Source organism: Antennarius striatus, chromosome 10, assembly GCF_040054535.1.
Source record: "Antennarius striatus isolate MH-2024 chromosome 10, ASM4005453v1, whole genome shotgun sequence".
Classification (NCBI taxonomy): Eukaryota; Metazoa; Chordata; class Actinopteri; order Lophiiformes; family Antennariidae; genus Antennarius; species Antennarius striatus.
The window spans coordinates 8,768,254-8,787,765 of record NC_090785.1 but is presented as its reverse complement, the minus strand read 5'-3'; the positions used below and the strand labels follow the sequence as shown (position 1 = coordinate 8,787,765).

At 38.9% G+C, this 19,512-nt stretch overlaps 1 protein-coding gene across 3 annotated transcripts in view; it reads left to right on the top strand.

The window, feature by feature from the left end:
* The first annotated feature begins 1,473 nt into the window (after window positions 1-1,473).
* ccdc88b (coiled-coil domain containing 88B) overlaps window positions 1,474-19,512 on the top strand; it is a 46,541-nt gene continuing 28,502 nt past the window's right edge. For 2 of the 3 annotated variants that reach the window (XR_011037160.1, XM_068325087.1), the window contains exons 1-13: window positions 1,474-1,815; window positions 3,367-3,515; window positions 5,202-5,310; window positions 11,035-11,104; window positions 11,318-11,376; window positions 12,463-12,546; window positions 13,325-13,465; window positions 14,755-14,900; window positions 15,279-15,360; window positions 15,861-16,019; window positions 17,471-17,617; window positions 17,869-18,025; window positions 18,173-18,288. Coding sequence is in view for 2 of the 3 variants with exons in the window: in XM_068325087.1 (XP_068181188.1) it covers window positions 1,756-1,815; window positions 3,367-3,515; window positions 5,202-5,310; window positions 11,035-11,104; window positions 11,318-11,376; window positions 12,463-12,546; window positions 13,325-13,465; window positions 14,755-14,900; window positions 15,279-15,360; window positions 15,861-16,019; window positions 17,471-17,617; window positions 17,869-18,025; window positions 18,173-18,288 (1,479 nt within the window). In the remaining variant the exon portion in view is untranslated. The remainder of the gene's footprint in view (window positions 1,816-3,366; window positions 3,516-5,201; window positions 5,311-11,034; window positions 11,105-11,317; window positions 11,377-12,462; window positions 12,547-13,324; window positions 13,466-14,754; window positions 14,901-15,278; window positions 15,361-15,860; window positions 16,020-17,470; window positions 17,618-17,868; window positions 18,026-18,172; window positions 18,289-19,512) is intronic. The other variant, XM_068325086.1, reaches the window with a different exon arrangement.

Sequence of the window (19,512 nt, the reverse complement as noted above, 5' to 3'; positions counted from 1 at the left end):
GGATCCTTCAAAAAAAATGACCTACAATAATTCAATATTTCATCGGTACAGTAACAACATCAGACACTAAAAATCTATCTATCTACCTATCTATCTATCTATCTATCTATCTATCTATCTATCTATCTATCTATCTATCTATCTATCTATCTATCTATCTATCTATCTATCTATCTATCTATCTATCTATCTATCTATCTATCTATCTATCTATCTATCTATCTATCTATCTATCTATCATTAACTGTTCATGGTGTGTGTACAGTATTTACAACAGCTAGTTGAGCCACAGGTGCTTTGTAGAAGCTCTGTGGAGGTGTGTCCAACGCAGCCGTTGCAGATAGAAAGATGAAACAAAAATCACATTACTCGGGCAGCAAAGGGGTTGAAAATGAGATGATGTCCTTGACCTTGAGAAAACTAGGTCAAGGTCTAATTTCAACTTTTGTACACTCAGGAACCAGATAAGATAGAAAGATGAGGGAAAATGCCAGTGTGAGTAAGAACATATATCAAAGCTAGTGCTTTGATCTACCTACACACTAGCTTTGATCTATGGTCAAAGCTAGTGCATAGCTTTGACCTACCCTGAAAAGTCAAAGCTATGCACTTCTCAGGTACTACTTTCAGGGTACCCTGACCCACCCTTCGCAGGATGTTGAAGTCTCTGACTGCCTTTTATTATTATTATTATTATTATTATTATTATTATTATTATTATTATTATTATTATTATTATTATTATTATTATTATTATTATTATTATTATTATATTACTATTATTACATATTTTTCATATTTTCTTATATTGCCTTTCTTTTCGAACAGGATTCGTTTATGACACTTTAGTTGCTGAATTAGAATGTTACAATGATTATTTTATACATTTCCATCGAAACAAGTTGGACTGTTTCCTAGAGGTGTCTCATAAACGCTATACTATCATGATAGTTCTTGTTTCTAACTTGATAATATAACTTTTTTCCAGGTATCACGAATTTCATACCATTTATTTCTAAAAAACTGCTAAACTGAGAGAACATTTTTGTTTTGACACACACCCATGCTGGAGTCAGAACTGCGTCTTAACGCACGCAACAGGAGCTTTAATATTTTCACCAGTAGAGGTCGCTGCTGCACAGTGGTTGGATTCGGTCTGACGCGTCGATGGCCTGACGAGGACTGAGGGTAAATACTGTGTAGCTCTGACAACTGCAGCCATGACAATAACTCTAGTAAGGCACAGAGAACACTCTGCTGTTGAGATGATGATCCATATAAGATGCTGTTTAGAAATATTATCTCGAAACGTGTTACATTTTGGTCTGTTTGAAAAAAAAACTAGCCTGATGTTATGATGTTCATTATAATATGACCTTATAAAACATTGGGCTGTATGTGTACGCCCATGTCATGTCATGTAATATTGCTTTCATATTCACCAGTGGTTTCTGACGCGCTGTGCAGGCTGACGTGATGTTGCGTTTTGTCACTGTCGCCTCCAAAAGGCGACATTTGCGTGTTGAAAATTCCGGTGCGGTTTTGCAATGAAACTGACACGCAGAGAGAGGAAGAGAAGAAAGAGTCAGGGGGGTTGAAGGAGGGGAAGGGCCTCAGTCATGTTTGGAACTGCTGACACAAGATGAATCCTCTTTCTTTTCTTTTTGTATTACGTTGACAGTACTTTTTTTTATTTTTTTTTTTTTTTTAAGTAAGCCAACTTCTGTAGTAGTCCGCAGCTTTCCTAACGCAACAATGGACTCAAACATTCTGGAGATAATAGAGGAATTCATGGAAAGTGCGCTGGCGCAATGGGTACGTCATTTATCATTTATCAGTCGCAGAAAAGGTCATTTCTTTTACAGACACGGAGCCGATTATGTTTAAAGCGCGCAGGGAACTTGATAAGTAACCACATCTACAGTAACAAACTATGATTTCCGGTCTCAAACACTCCTATAATGATACCTATTTTCCTGTTCAGTTCTCTCAAATGTTAATACAAGAGTTGAGCAAACAGCAGAAATGTTCTTCTCTGCTCTTTGCTGTTTTGAAGGCCTCCAACAAACAAACTCCCCACTTCTCCTTTTGACAGCTTCCTTTGCCTCTGAATGACCAGTTATTTTCTCTTGCATTGAAAGTTCCAAGGCTAATGGAGTTTTTGTGATCTCCTTATGTGTATGTTCATTTGTTTGGGAGATAGCATGAAAAAGTTTGTGAAGGGGTGAACTTTTGGCCAGGAAAGTGTTGCAGAAGGATGCGGATTGTAGGTCAAGTTCTCACTTCATCATTGTTGGATAGGACTTTTTTTGTTTTGTTTTTGTGATACACTAAAAAATATCAATAATAAGCAAATGAAAATACAAATATTTAAGCATGGACTACTCATGATGTTCCTCACTATTTGATCCAGGCACTACTTGTGATTAAGTAGGTAGAGATGTGAGAGGTAAAAAAAAAAAAATTGAAATAAAAAAACAGAACCAATATACCATTATGGAAAATCAAATTGTTAAAAATAAACTAATGGTGGTAAACACAAGATTAAATATTGTGTTTTAATTTGATTTTGTTTTTGTCAAATGCTGGAAAGAATGTTCTTACTGCTCAGGTCTTGGTGAGGTTCCTGTTATCAGAGGTGTTTATGCTCTGAGTCAGGATTTCCAGCTGACTTTTTCATTCAGTTTAAGGGGATTTTTTTCCTACTTTCTGGTCAATGGACAGCCTTTATACTGTATACTGTATTATTATAATATTATAATGAGCTTCATCCTGTAGGGGTATTAACTATATTGTTGCTGTCCTCCAAAGAGCCAGGTCAATAGTCAGGTTCCACAGGACACATGCAGCTGTAAGGGTAAGGGCAATTCATTATGGCTGTTATTCAGTGACATGAGAGTTGTCATTCTGATTCATATACGCTCAAGGACTTCTGCAGCTGTCATTCAGTCTCCCCTGTTGCACGGGGGGCGTCCTGAGCTGATCCTCCTCGCCATATCAGCTGAACCAACTGAAGCTTGTTACTCTGTGTTTGCTGCCAGTGCAGTTTTCACCAGGTACAGGTGGGAATAAACCTCATTATTGCAGTGTGCATTGGCACATCTCTTTGAGTACAGAGGGGAATCTTGGCAGTGGTCCTGTTTGGCTGTTAGTCACTGTGAAGTGCTTCCCAGTGTTAAAGCAAAGATTCCACCTGTCCAAACAGGTGTCTTGACTTCCTGGTTAAAATGTCTCACGCCTCTTTATGTTCCTCCTTGTCTTTCGTTCATTTTTTGCTCCCCTTCTGTCTTCCTTGTCTTTGCTCATGTCCTGGCACACACTTGTTATTTTTCCTTTAAATATACTCAACATCTCTGTCTCTCACAGGTTCAGTTGTTTGAGAAGATGGTGGAGAGGGAGGATGGCGTTCCATTATACAGCCAGTACATCGAATTTAACTCAATTTCCCACAGTCCCCGGGAGCGCTTCATGAGGCTGACCAATGGGATTTTTCTCAATGCAGTCATGAGGGTCATGTAAGATTGATCAGCATTTTCCTGCTTCATTACCTTACAGTCATGTTCTAACTGCAATAGATGAGGTGACAAGGAAAAGAGAAAGAACACAAAAGAATGGTGTCCAGATAATTTGACAGAGTGGAGTGTATTTAGTGTTAATGAAAGGGACGATGAAGATGATGATGATGATGAGTGGTGTGTTTGAACTTTACACAGAGGTGTTGGAAGCGTGGGGAGAGTTTATGAAAGTAAGAATGTGAAGTGTGGGAGCAGCCTGTATTTATAAACCCCAAATCATTCGCCTTGGGAAAACTTTGTACAATAGGGTGGTCTGGAGAGCGAGGATCAGGAAGGTGAAGGTCTTGGTTTATCAGGTCATATCGGGGTTCATGAAGGCATGGGTGATCATAGATGAGGTTAGAGAGAACTGGGAGGAAACAAGGGATACGTACTTGAAAAGATGAAGGGAGGGATGCCTGGTGAGTGGGTGAAGATGATTGAGAGAGAGGTTGTCCAGGAGGAGGAAGGAGACATTGGATTGTATGTGGGAGAAGGTGAAAGAAAAAGTGAGTGTGAAGAGTGTGAAAACAAGAGTGTTTTATAGATGTTTGAGGATGAAAGAAGAGAAGAGACCAGCTGCTGAGAAAGTGTGGGAGAGTCTGGAAAAAACCTGAGAGTGAAATGGAACACGAATGAATGGCAACACTTTGACTTCATGTTAAGACACAACAGAATGTTCAACAACCTGGTTACCAGTAACTTTGACGTGAGTGTGTATGCATGAGTTTTTGAATGTAGAGTGGTTCGGAAGATGAATGAGTGAATTAACACGGGAAGGGAAGATTGTAGAGAAGAGTGAATGGAATAGGTTGTGGCTGTTTGGAGTGAATGAGAGAATGAATTATGTTGAATTATGTCCTGTCAGAGTCAGAGGGAACTTGGCCCATTTTGAAAGAAGAAAGGAGGTCTGGAAATTTTTAAAACTCAGGCTATTTGAGAAACTCATTTGGTGCAAGTTTATACGAACAAAAATTAGTTTGGGGTTAGTTTTGTTGAGGGGAGCAAATTGAAATGTCTTGAATGAAGTTTATTTTGGAAAGATAGTAAAAATAGTATTTGAGAAATTAATAGATTGAAAATATAAGGTATATAAATGTTTAAGTTTGATGTGTTTGCATTTTGAAATTACCATGTGGTTAAAATTACATTTTTTGATAAAAGAAAATAAAAAAATAAAAACTCAGGGTAAGCTTTACACTGTGAAGACCTGTGAAGAAATTCTCTTACCTCACATTCCTGTTTATGTCATGAATGTCTGACTCATTCATAATTACCACATGCACATTTCCAGTGAATCATGAAATGCTACTGCCGATATATGTCAGCCAGTTGGCTCTCTTTAATTGGCTGCTTATTTTCATGTTTCAGCTGGATAAACCTTTCCTCTGTAAAGTGTAAAGACAAGGTCTTTCTCAGTACTAGCCAAACAGCTGATCAATTTGGCCTGACTGAAGCCATGCTGTTTCAATAAATAATTGCATGTGGAGTCTCGCTGCCTACTTCTCTGGCTCATTAAAATTTTATTCACTCTCAGCTTAAATGCACCATTGCTGAAGTACTTTTCATCTTGAGAGAAGAGGTGTTGGGCAGTTTGATAAAGAAGTTGTAAATTCACCTCCACGTCTACTCGTTGTTTTTTCCCAGAGACCCGAATCCCAAGGTAGAGCGGCTCTATGACAGCGAGAAAGATGATCACATGCAGAGAATCCAGAACTTTTCTATTCTGAATCGACACCTCAGAGCCTTCTACCAGGTAGGGGAGAGTCACGGGGGTGGGGGGGGTGGGGGGGCAGGTGAACGTTTTGGTGTTTGGAGGAAAATCAAGAGTGACTGTTTGAGAATCAATGAAACAATAGCAAATTTACATTACATTAAATCATTGAATTTTTAATTTCCTTTAAAAGTTGAGTCATATTTATATTTTTACAAAAAAGGATCGGTATTTGAAACCAGCTAATGCGGAACACTAATTATGGAGGGATAGAAATTTATTTGAAGTAATATTTATTCATTTCTATCATGTCAGAAAAGGCAGATGGTTTGAGAGGGGAGTAATGAAGATGTCAATGCCAAACTGGAACCACCATCTCTAAGGATTGGTGGGGATTTTATCTCAACTACATACAATTCAGTCTAGCATCTCTCCCTCATCAAGTGCCCCACCATTCACACTTTTAATCAAGTGAAACTGCTAATAATGCTAATGACATTCACATTATGCCCCATTAGACAAACAAACTACGTGTGTCTCAACAACAGTAACACTCCATGATAATGCTGTTTGAGTCAACTGTTTATGTTTTAATGAGTTCTGAAGAGTTTAAATATCGGATTCCCCCAATAGTCCGTTAGGACTGAAGCTGGATGAGAGGTGAAACATCTTCAAACCCAAAGCAGAAGTCCAGTCACTTCAAATGCAACTTTCAAGGATTTCATTTCAATTCAACTCAATTCAGTTTTATTTGTACAGCACCAGATTCACAAAAGTTAATTCAAGGCACTTTCCAAGGGGAAAAGTCCTGCTCTCATGGAGCTCAGCTTGTCCCACGTGGGCAAGCACTTTGGTTGAGGGAGGAAAGGAAAAACTTCCTTTCAAGAGGCAGAAACCTTGAGCAGAACCCAAGATTCATAGAAGGCCATCTGCCTTGACCGGTTGGGTGGAGAAAGAGAGGGAGGGGAAAAGAGAGTGAGAGAGAGAGAGAGAGAGAGAGAGAGAGAGAGAAAGAGAGAGAGAGAGAGAGAGAGAGAGAAAGAGAGAGAGAGAGAGAGAGAGAGAGAGAAAGAAAGAGGAGGGATGTGAGGAGGCAGAATGAGTCAGTGACAGAGAAAAAAAAGTAAAAATAAATACGTCAATAAGAGGAGATTGAATGGCATACAGAGAATGACAGAAAGGAAGAGACAGCCAAGGACAAAGATAGGGAGGGACAAAAACAGAGAGAGGGAGAGAGAGAGACAAAGACGGAGAACAGAAGCAGACAGAACATAAAGCAGTTGTTGCAGTGGTTCATAATATGTTGACTGAGCTGCCGATGCAGATACTGATTAGAGAGATGCTGTAGAGGAAACACTGAAAATATAGATGCTTATGCTAGTAGTGATGATAGTCTGATGATGGGCAGCAGGCAGTGACAGTCACACTATCCAGGTTCAGCAGCTCCATGGCGAGATGGACCTGCAGACTGAGACGGACAGAGGGAGAATAAACGGAGAGAAAAAAGCGAACAACTGCAGGGAAGAAAAGAAATTAGTGACATGTTTATGGAATATGAATATAAAAACAGAGAGGATGGGGAGGGAGGAGCTCAGTGTGTCATGGGAGGTTCCTCAGGCAGTCTAGGCCAATGACAGCAGAGCTATTGGATGAATTAACTCTAGGCGTCACTAAAAAGCAAAGCTTCTCGTCTACTCTTGAATGTGGAGAAGTTGTGTGCCTAAGAAAAAAAACAAATCAGGGAGCTGATTTTACAATAAACAAGCTTGATAAACTGAAAGCTCTTTCTCCCAGTTTCTTTTCTGGTATGTATAAACTTTGGTGGGTTTCACCATTTAGAGAAATTGGTTTGTTTATATATGAGAAGAAATTGAGTTTTTTCCAACAGATTGGACACTTATTTACTGTCAAATTTTAACATATTATGTTAGACTTTTAGCAGTTAGCTACTCTACTTTACAACACGATATGAAACAATAGATACTAGATATTGGAGGAGGGCTTGAGTAGCAATTGTCTAGCTTTAAGGAAGTAAAAAAGGATGAGACAAAGCTTGACTGTCAGACTCAACACACACATATTTTGCCTAAAGATATTGTGAAAAGTGTATTCAGGAGTCAACAGAGCATTTACACAAAAAGAGAAAATGAAACAAAGACAATTTCCGTCTGACCTTAGCGTGTTCGTGTGTACTAACAAGCAAATATGGGGGGAAAAACGGAGGAGTGTTAAGCTTAATCTTATAGCTGTGGCTATGAGGCAGAGGAAGGAAAGTGAAATAGCAGCATCATGCATTTCATATTTTGTGGGCGCCCGCGGCATTTGAGAAAATGACACAATTTTTCCCCCAGAGGACGATTTGAAGGCATTTCTTCTCCGGAAAGAAAAACCTCCCCAATCAGGTGGACTGAGCACGCACTGCTCAGCTTGTCACACAACACAAGAACACGAGCGTACAAGGTTTCACTTCCTAATTTTCAGTGAATCACTAATGTCCCTTGAAAGCTCAGAACAGCGTGAAATGCTGGCGATAATTGGGAAACTTGTGTGAGTTGGTGTTACATTTTACCTGGTTCTCTCAGAATAGAATCCGCTGGATGTTTAGCTCCACGTTGGTCACAGCTTTGCTTCTCACCAGTCTTTCTTTGACGCTGATTATATATATGTGTTTGTGTACGAGGCATGTGTAATATTCTTTGCGTACTGTGAATGTAAACCACAACCAGAGCCTGGCGAGGATTCATTGTCTTCACTGTGACCTCAGTTTCTCTGCAGCAGTGACTGAGCTATCTGTTCAGTCTGTGATACATTATACATGTAACACCCTGCTCTCTGCATTCATCTATTCTGTTTGCTCTATTCCCATGCTTTATTTTCTCTTCTACTTTATTCTACTGACATTATACAGTCACGACATTTTATTTATTCTGTTCTGCTATGCTTGTGCTAGTGTATTCTATTATTTCATGTTCTACATTCTGTTGGAATGAATTAATTTTATATTCTGTTTTTGTCTGGTCTATTGTCTTTCCATTCATTCGTCTCTACAATTATCCCCTCCAGCCTCTGTACTGTTTTTGTATACTTGATTTATTCTGTTCTATTCTATTCTATTCTATTCTATTCTATTCTATTCTATTCTATTCTATTCTATTCTATTCTATTCTATTCTATTCTATTCTATTCTATTCTATTCTAACTGTATTCCATAATTTATTGTAAGATTTTAACACCTCATAAGGGAGACAGTTTTTATCCTTCACTTAAAGGGATTTTAATTTCTCCTCTACACTACTCGTTTACTCTCCACAAATAAAGATTTCCATTTCCAGTGAACCATCGGTTACTGGATGTCCACAAATATATTAATTGAATTAACATCTGAGCATTGGCTGTGTACATGTAGAAGGAAAAAATGAAACAGCCCATGAGGTTTGAAATTCAACAATGCAAGCACCAACAATCCAAACAGCAGTCATGAGCCCTTTGGATGGAAAAGATTACTGTATATTGCAGATGAATTCTAATCATCTTCACCACTGCAGCCCACACGATTTTGAAAAATCAAGGCTTCCTGAGTGATAAAGGTTTGATCATCATTGTTTCCTTTGCCAAAGAGGTTTAATTTGCGTTACCATTTCCTATTTATTTTGCTGAATATCTCAAACTTTCACTTGGCCCTTGATATGGTGATTACATATTGAGGATGATCTGTATTGATGTGTGGATCCAGGGCTTTTTTTTTTTTTTTTTTTTTAGCTGTAATTGTGTGGGTATGCTTGACAAAGCTTAATTTGATCTCAAAATTCAACATGAGATTTATCAATTGCGTGGATAATTGTACCATGCATTACTTATCTTATTAGTGTCCTGATTAAGCAATGCAATTACACAAAATATGATAAATAAAATGTAGCACAGGAGGAACAAAACACATCGGTATGAATTTCACTATTGCAATGCCAGGGAGTGAATTTTTAAGGGGAGGACGTCAGCAGGCCAACAATGCTGAGCAACTTCTTCATAATCTCTCTAAAGGCTAATCTGCTGCAGTTTATTTGTTAAATGTGTGGCTCCGCGGCGCACTGGTGTCGCGCCTGGAGTTTCCCCTTCCTCACGCCCCAAGACAGCTGGGATGGGCTTCAGCTCCCCGCAACCCGCGCAGGTGGATGAAACAGTTAGGAGAATGAATGAGTGAACATTACCTCACAGTGGCTAACATGCTGTGAGCCCCAAAGATACGGAAATATCAGGCTGACACCAAACTCAGTGGAGTCATTTGAAAGGAATACCTTCATCTTGGTATTTCCATGTATAATCTGTAAATCATAGTAGGTAACAGCGCGATTTGTAATTGTGACTAGTTAGTTACTTACATTGGTGGATCACAGGAGAATGTGAACAGGCTTTCAGAACAGTTGGGAAAGGAGCTGGCCAATGCCAGACTGTGGCTCACTGACAGAAACATTTTTGATTAGTAGAAAAAATGTAGAAAAAATGTTGCGGTATTTTTCAGAATGACTAAATGAATACATTCTAAGGCAGAAGTCATCTGCTTGGCCTGGATGTCGGTGCTGGAAGAGCAAAGCGCTGCAGGCCCACCTCATGATCTTGTTTCTGCTGCCAGTAAGTCAGGTTTTTTGGATGGAGAATGTCTGAAGTGTCCGTCATCCAGCTTTATTCAGCATAATTTAAAATCTACCAGGATCTTTGTCCAAGATCCTGAAGCACAAGCTGCAAGTCACTGAAACAAAGTGACCACAGAATTGGTGGTTGTTCCGTTAACCCAGAGAAAGGAAACGGTCTAACTTGAGGTGGCACGGTCTCTCATTTTTAGAATTTCATCACAAGTACATCTTAAAATCATCTTTTAAATAATCTTCTCTGTTTTAATAAAAAAAACTTCCTTTGGACATTGAAGGGCAGAGATTTAGTCCTATGGGGTTGATTTTTAAAAAAGATATTTTTGAAAGTGAAAACAATTCTAAAAGTGTATTTATTAGTCAATCTCTCCTGTTTTGCATATGTTTTGACATGTAACTTTACAAAAATCATGAGTTTTACTAATTAAGTTCATAATGACTCTATTGAAATCATGTATCCCAGCATGAATCAGCTAAATGGAGCCATATTAAATTAGCACTGATCATTTTCCTACTGTTACATATCAAATTGTCTGGGGAAAAAACCCCTCCAAACATTCTGTATATGTTTATGCATAACAGGGCAATTATTTGTTTATCACCTAAACTATTGGGCTGCTCATTATAATCTTTACACAATTGTAATACATCCTTTACCTTTATGGCTGTGATAACATGAACAGCATTTGGTGAGTTGCAGTAATGGGTTGGGGATGTGTTTGACGTCAGTTGTGATCTTTTACACTTTGTACACTTGTGTCACATTACCAATATTATGTACACAATCTAATAGTAAGGGCAGCAAATTGAAACACTGAAGAGATTTGTCTGCAGTATTGTCATTCTGTCCATTTCATTTTCCAAATGGTTTTCTAACTTTTATAAAATACTCAGTACAATACTGAAAGTTGCTAAACATAATTCAAACAAAGATCCTTGACAGTATGATATTTGATCAGATGGCAGCTCTTTGTTTACACTACCAACTGCAGAGGCGGGTGGAAACTTTCTCCTGTTGTACGTTTGGGGTCACTGTGGGCAGACAGACAGGATGGTCTGGACAGTCACTTGAGATTTTTTTTTTTTTCCCCACTGCTCACATTTATAATATTTTCTCCTCCAGGAAGATTTGCAGCAGTTGATACTGATGCCCCTCCCAAATGTTGCCATACTGGGGCAAGACCCCCTAACAGGTACAAGATTACAACATGATCCTATCAGTACCGAGTCTCCCAGCAGCCAAGTAATTATACTTTAAATACGAGTCCATATCTCTGCTATCCTTGAAACGCATTAAGGTGATAATAACGTGTGGATGCTCGGTGGGGCTGTGGGGATGATGATGATGATGATGATGATGATGATGATAATGGTGATGATGATGGCAGTGACTTCTCTGTCCTCAGAGGCAACTGTGGAAGAACTCCGGCGATTGTTGCTGCTGTTGCTGGGATGTGCCGTCCAGGTGATGTCACACACACATCGTCTCACTGTGTTCTGATGGTCGATTATTACACGCAGAGATGCTTCATTGAACATTTGTAACATGTGGTGACTCTATCTGTGCTAATGTGTGGTCAGTGTTGTCATTCAACGTTAATAATAAAGATAATTATTGAATCAACTATCCTTCACTCCATCTCTAGACTTTCTGTTTTAGGACCTGGTTTTATATAAAGCTTTGTCTCCTCCTTGTTTTTCTCTAAGCAGCGTTGCCGTGTAGATAATGCAGCCGTATCTGCAGCCTGGATCACAGCCAACACAATGAGTTTTACAGCTATTGTGCCGTTAAGTTGAAGCGACTACCCGCAACGAAAGAGTAATAAAGACAAATTCAAATTAAGGAAAAAAAACAAACAAAAGAACAGAAGCCGGTAACAGCTGCTGTAGCAGGCTTGTGTTGCATAACATTGAGTTAATATTACAGTGTAATCAATGCAGATGTGTTGTAATGTCCCAAACACTAGTTACACTAGTTACCAAGCTTTAACAAGGAAAATCAGACAAGCAAAATATAACAAAATGTCTGTGTAGGTTCTCAGTCATCCAGGTCATGGTTATCCAAAAGCTGTTTAAGTCAATCCACTTAACGTCCAGTGGACTGACTTGAACAGCTTTTGGATAATATAACAAAATGTACTTTCAATCAGAAGAAATGAGAAACAGCGGCCTTACAGTGATGGCTTGATGCTGCAGAAGTTGCCAACATGAATTGTGACTAAGGCTGTGACTAATTATTGTTTTCAGCATCGATTAACTATCACAGTCATGATTAGTTGAAGATGGACTTTGTCAAAAAAGTGATAAGAATAATGACGATGTTGGCGGGTTTCTTTGTTCAGTTTACAAAGATGTAGAGAAAAACTAGAGAGTGTCGCAAAAAAATTAGCAACTGCTTGTTCAGCGTTGCTTGAAAATGACTGAAATGATCATTTGAACAATAGAATCATTACGGATAACTCTAGCGTTGATCAGCTCATCATTATGAGTGTACTGTATTTTCCTATAATACGGACACACATGGCTTCATCTCTTCTGTCTGTGCCTGCAGTGTGAGAAGAAGGAGACGTTCATTCAGGAGATCCAGTCTCTGGATATCGAGACTCAAGCAGCAATCGCCAGCTGTATCCAGCAGGTATGATTTATTCAAATCAATGACCCCCCACAGACATTCACAGACTGACCATCGACACGATGAGATGCCATCCAGGGAAGGATTTTTATTCCTAAATGTGTTTTTGCAAAGGATTCCGAATGTGAAAGTGTTACACCTTCTACTGAAACTTCAAGCCAGAGTGAAATGAGCTGCTTGTTATTCTGCCTGCAGCCTTTAAAGGACCTTTGAGTGTCCCTCGCTGCCACCGTGGGATGGATCCTCCACCTCTCCACCTCCACCTCTGTCTCATCATCCTCTCTTCCTTCATGTCCTTTCTGCTTTTCTCCACTTATCTTTCCAATGAAAACCTAAATGCCAAATTGTACTATTTAAATATACTCCTCCATGAATAATTGCAGACATTACAAAAACAGTATGTTGCATATCGCTCTAGCTGAATTACAGTATCAGCATGTTTCCTCTGCTCAGTTCCTCAGCCTCATAAATCATAGAGGTGAACGGTGTCTTTCCTGTGTGGATCATGCATCCCTGCTTGCTGTTTATATATCTTCCACTTGAGGAGAATTCTGCTATACGATAATTACTTTTGCATTAGTCAGGCATTTTTGGGCACAGTTCTTGAATAGCTTCCTAAATAAATGTGACAGCAATTTGCACACAGGTGCATCTCTAGTTAGTATTCTCTCAGTCTTCCCACTGCCTGGATTGTTTTTCCCCAGATCTTCTGTTTCCTGCCACATTTCCCAGACACAAATCGATCTTATCATAACAGCCTGGTGATCCGTCCTTGTCACAGGTAACTCAGGATCCTCGCGTGGTGCTGCCGCTGCGGTGGGAGGAGCTGGTGGAGAATGAAGGCGCAGACTTGCAGCTGGTGTTCAGCTCCATGACCAAACAGATTCAAGGCCTGCTGGCACAAAGAGACACACAACTAGAGGTATGCACGCACACATTTAAAGGAACACTTTGAGATTGTGGAAAATACATGGAAGGGGTTTGTTGATGCTACTGATTGCATTAAAACACCAAGTTCTAGTCTGTTTGACAATACTGTTCTGTGCTTTAAGTGGTTTTAATATAAATCCTTACAGTTTAAGATCCACGTCAAGTAATTCAACAGCAGTGTCTCCAGTTAAAACTCCACAAAGGATATTTGAATCTAAAAAAAATTCTGAAAGGGACCAGTACAAGGTTTTTCAAAAGCAACCTGATAATAACTCAAGTGTTTCATTTGTACGAATAAAGTTTTACTGAAAATATGACATGTGTTACTTCTTCTGAACAATTTTGTCACGCAGTTGATCAACATTTTATATTTCTTGCTCCTCACATCTTTTATTCAGTTTGTAGTAACTCTTCACATCTCATACTTATTAATAGAAAATGGTATCACAGCAGGATGCATGACAGATTACATCTCTGAAAACATGAGTACACTGGGATTTGAGGTCGGCATAAATAAATTTGGAAGTTTTCACTGCAGAAATATTGCATGGCAGTGGAATACAGTGGTGACAGTTACTATAAACAATATGTTGATTTTTTATTTGGTTATAAACTTTTTTATTTCCCCATATATAAGCTTATTTACTTCATTTGAGTATGTACTGCATGCTGAACTCCACTGAGATCTTTTACTATATTTTATTGGGAAAAGGCACCCATTTGCAATAGAATATTCAAGGCTACGAGGAACACTAATATTAGATCAGAACAAATCACGATATTGTATTTAAATCAGAACCCTTCTGCTTACTCAAAAAGACATGGTGACTGAAGGGTTCATTTTAACTTTACTTAAAATATAATTTTTTAAAAATAAAATAAAAAGAAAACAAAAGATAATTTAAAAAAAAAAAAGGCAAAAAACAAAATAAATTACCACTGCAATAAATCTTTGAACATGAAAACAAAAGTATAAATTGTATTTTGGCTGTCCCAAGACGATATCATATTAAACACAAAGAAAAATACAAGGGCAAAAAGTCATTTCACATTCATTTTGGAGAACAGGAATAATTTGAGACTTTCTTTGTGTACACTTTAATAACCCTTTATCCCAACTGTCTATTAAAGGGTTTATTGCTCTGATAGTCAAACTAGTATCTCATTTCTTCTCACATGTGAAATCCGTTCACCTGTATGTTTATTATCTTGTTTGAATCTTTCTTTTCGTCCATCCTCTATATCCATTTCCGCGGCCATCACTCCCTCCCTGTCTGCCAGCGGATGGCAGAGCTGTGGCGAGAGCGGGACGGTCAGGATGACACAACCGTCGCTCCCCTTGGTGGTCGCAGCGAGGAGCCACCCCAAAGTGTAGCGCTCCTGCTGATGGACAGCAAGGCCAAACTCCGCCGCCTCAAACAACAGCTGTGAGTGTGTATGCTTGTGTGTGCTGAAAGTTGTACCAACAATTCAGTCACAAAACACACAAAACTGTGTGTTCTTACTCAGTTACAAGTTAACAAAAGTCAGGGACTAAAAGCTGTAATAGAGTTTACACATTCTATTTAATGAAGGGAGTTTTACAAATGTCTTATTTCTAACATTATACATAAATAATTTATGAGTTGGTAGAGCGTAAACTCCGTATTTAATTCGGTACAGGTTTGATTTTACCCCTTGCCCTTTGCAGAATTAGTTAAATTTAATCTCTTTCCAACATTACCCAGCACTTTTTCAGCTACCTTATCAATTAAAAGTTAAAATGTCAGAAAAATAACTTTTATTGTATTTTTGCTGCGTTGTAGCGAGGATAAAGGAGAGCAGATTTTGGATTACAAACAGGAGATTCACACAATGGAGGAGCAGCTCAAGAAACTCCAGAAAGAGGTACTTCAGCCCGACTGATACTGCTGGATTCTTCCGTAGAAAAGAAGAAGACATACGTAGACCGACAGTCAGTTCCAGTGGCAACAGTCACAATAGAGTTTATATTAGGGCTTAAAAACATTACAGCACCGCCAACAGCACGGAGCACAGGTGGCATTCCATAGCCAGTAAGTGAATTCCTCTGAGGTTATACACTTAGCAGAAACCACATTACAAACTTTGAAGCCAACTGCATTTTAATTTCTTTTCTGAGCTGAACTGACGCAGAACGACAGAAGGGTCATGTAATGTCATATGTTCCCACAGAGAAGCCTCACTTGCAAATATTTCTTTGCATTTTTAACTAAAATTCATAGAAGATGGCAAAAATGTCAAAATAATTCTCATTTACAAACACGCAGATTTTCTTCCTCCTGTATTAGATTATGTCAATATTTGTTTGCTCCATATATTCACTTTTTTTGGTGCGTGTGTGTGTATGTGTGTGTGTGTGCCTGCAGACCCGTTCTCTTCAGGGTGAGGTTAGGGGCATGCGTGCTCTGAGGGACGAACTGGACTGCGCTCGCGAACGAGCATCACGGGCCGAGCAGCTCCAGACGGAGCTTCAGACCTGTAAACACAGATTACGCAGCCTGGAGCTCACACGCACTCAGCTGAAGGTACACACACACACACGCACGCACGCACGCACGCACACACACACACACACACACACACACACACACACACATTGAAATATTTCTACAAAGTGCTTGTAGAAATATTTCAATTGAAGGTCACATGAAAAAGATCCCCTGCTTAACTTTTCTCTCGGCACCTTTTTTTTTTTAATGGTATAAAAATTAAGTGGTACACTTCATCTCAAAGGTTTTATACAGTATTCCTCTCTTTGCCTTGAACATTTCAATCAAGAGTGCATATGAATAACGGGGAATCTTAGAGCCAGAGAATGAGATTATACCATGTGATGTCACCAGGATTTACACCCTGGAGCATTTCATTGACAAAGAGCAGGAGTACGGCTTCAGTTAGTGGAGCTTTTACACCCAAATGAGATTTATTCTGAGGTAGTATAAATGTTCCGAGGGAGAAAATGTGCCCATATCCTTGTAAAACACCTCACTGTGTCCTCACTGTCACCTTCTCAGTCTTATTTGATTTGTTCTGCCTTCACACTGTGCCCTTGTGACAGTTCAAATTGGTCTGCCAGGTGGTTTTTTTCTCCCTATGTTTTGGTTCATGATTTATTATCCAAAATGAACTGTTAACCTATGTGTGAATGTTAAAAGCAGGGAGGGTAATGCTCAATGTTCTCAATGTTGACTATGGTCTGTTGTAAAGGAGAATATTCATGAGTAGTTTCTGAACAGCAACATTTCTCTTCCAAATTAATTACGGACATCTGAAAATGTTGAGATGGTGCTAACAAGAGACTGAGTTTTAGTTTATTATAAATCAAGTGTCATTTTACTTTTTATCTGGTCATCTAATTTTTTGCATGTATTTTCTTGTTGGAATTGTTTCATTGTTTCTTCAGTTTTTCCCCACATCAGTAATCACCAATGTTGTAAGGGTGTTACAACTGGCCGAAAGATTCATAATAAACCAGTTAAATATGAGTCGGCACACTGGTGCAGTGGGTAGCACCGTTGCCTCAAAGCAAGAAGGTTCTGGGTTTTATTCCGTTCTGTGTGGAGTTTTTATTTTCTGTATGTGTTGGTGAGTGTCCCAAATTTCTACTACTGAATCTGCAGAAATAAACGAATAAGAAAATCATTGCATTTGCCGCTTTGAAACCTTTCATGATACTAGTTTTTAGCTAAACCAGCCTCTCTAATGATGTCTATGCATTTAATAATGAAAAGATCTACTTGGTATCAGAAGGTATTCTGGGAAAATAATAATAATGAAACAGAAATGAGCATGTAAGTAAAGTATGGTTACAGGGGAAAAAATGTGTTCAAGCCTTTGTCACACCATATGTATTAGCTTGACCATGTAACAGCGAGGTAATCATTGTATGGTTTGGTTTAATTGTCCTTCCTGAAGTGTGACTGACACGATGGCATCACTTCATCGTTAGTTTTATATTTCCTGTCTGCCTTTGCAGGAGCAGCAACAGCTGTGTGCAGCATTGCAGGAGACCAAAGCTCTCCTGGAAGAACAGCTGGCAGATGCACGGATGCGTTGTTCCTCACTGAGGGAGCTGGAGAGGGAAAATCTTCTGCTGCGTCAGAAAATCATAGATGTTGAAGCGGTGAATATTAATCAATGGTTAAATCCTATCATGTTGTCTGAATCTGAGTGTTTTTTTGTTTGTTTGTTTTGGGGGTATGTTTATGTCTGTCTGACAAACCTTTGGATTTAAGCATGCACTTGTATTTCATAGCTCTGGGTAAGCATTTAAAGAGAAGATATTGTGCTTTGTTTACTGTGTGCATCTTTTAAAATCAGTTTTTCTTTTAATGAGCAAATGTGTGTTTGTCTGCGTTACGTGGGTGTGTGAAGGAGCGGGACACAGAGAGGCAGCGTGTTGATGAGCTGCTGGAGATGAACATGACCCTCGAGGCAGACCTGAGGAGCAGCGACATCATTCCTGTACCCATTCACCAGCGCCTCCTCCAATCAGAACTGGACTCTGAGGAGGAGATGAGTGAACTGATTGGTGAGAGCACCGACCTCTCTGCCCCTTGTTATTTAAGCCATTTTAATTAACTGATAAGACAAATTTATTCTTTTTTTTTCCTTTGCACTTTGCTCCTTTTACTTCACATTTTTTTCATGCTCTCTTCTCTCTCTTCGGTATTCTCAGATCAGAAGCCGCTGAGCGTAGAAGTGGGTGAGGCATCGGTGTTGAGGCTGTTGGGGGCGGAACAGGAGAACACGGAGCTAAAGAGACGTCTGGAGGAGCTGCAGGCCTTGCAAGAGGTCAGGGTTCAAGGGTTGCAGTTATAACTTGCAGAAAAATAATCTATAGCAGTTGAGTTTTCTCAGGTTAAGGGTTGAGGCAGTTCATATCTAAAAGGACATGGCTGGCCTTTAGAAGATTATATTAAACTATATGAAAGTTAAATGAGATGTTATGTAAATAAAATAGTTTCCACGTCCTCCTACTATCTCTCATGATTCATGTGAGCTAAGAATCAGAATCAGAAACCTGTATTGATCTCCTAGGAGGAAGTTGCTCAAGATGATTGCCCAAATGTAATGGCTTGTAAATGAACACGGTAACAGGGCTGTGACTTTCAACAAGGCCAACCAACTAACCACCCAACCAACCAGTCAGTCAGTCAACTAACCTGTAGATAGACTGATTGATCAGTTGATCAACCTTAACTTCTTATAATTTTAATTTTAATTTTTACATTGTAATTGTAGCTGAAAATGTTTAATATATAAAAAACTGAATCAGCGAGGGCCACAGCAGCCAGGACCAAGGGCCGCCAAACAATGCAGGGGGCGTCACTGAGGAATCATTTGAGTTAAAAGCTAATTTAAATAAAGAGCATAAAATAATTAAAAAATACACAATAAAAACAATAAAATATAAAGATTTATGCACTAGATTAAAGTAAAAACACACTATAAGTAGACCTAAATGCAATAGCCACAGTAATGAAAATTATGGTTTGTAACAGACAAAAATAATTACATAAAACTCAAATCAGTACATTTCCGAGAAAAGAGACATTAGCTACAGACAAACAAAATAGATGAGCCTGCTTTTAAAAATATCAATATTCTCTGCAGCCCAGAGGTTCACCAGGAGGCTGTTACATAAACATGAGCCATAATACTGGAAGGCTGCCTTGAAATATTGTTTTGTGTGTTTGCTCCATGAATAATTAAAAGATCGGAGGACCTCAAGGCCTGCGAGGGTTGATAAGGTAAAAGAAATTTAAGATATGACAAGGTGCAAGACCATTAAGACATTTAAAAACCTTTACAAGGATATTAAGCCATTCTTGAAACCTGGGGAACTAATGCAGAGAACTCCTTCATCTGCAGCCAGGATATAATTTAAAAAAAAAGGCTATTTTTCCCATCTAACATTCTGGCTATGTTATCAACTGAGACTTTATACATCGATGAATGATACTAGTATATTTCAAATTTTCCAGTCTGCTTTTAAAAAATGAAATCCATTGATTT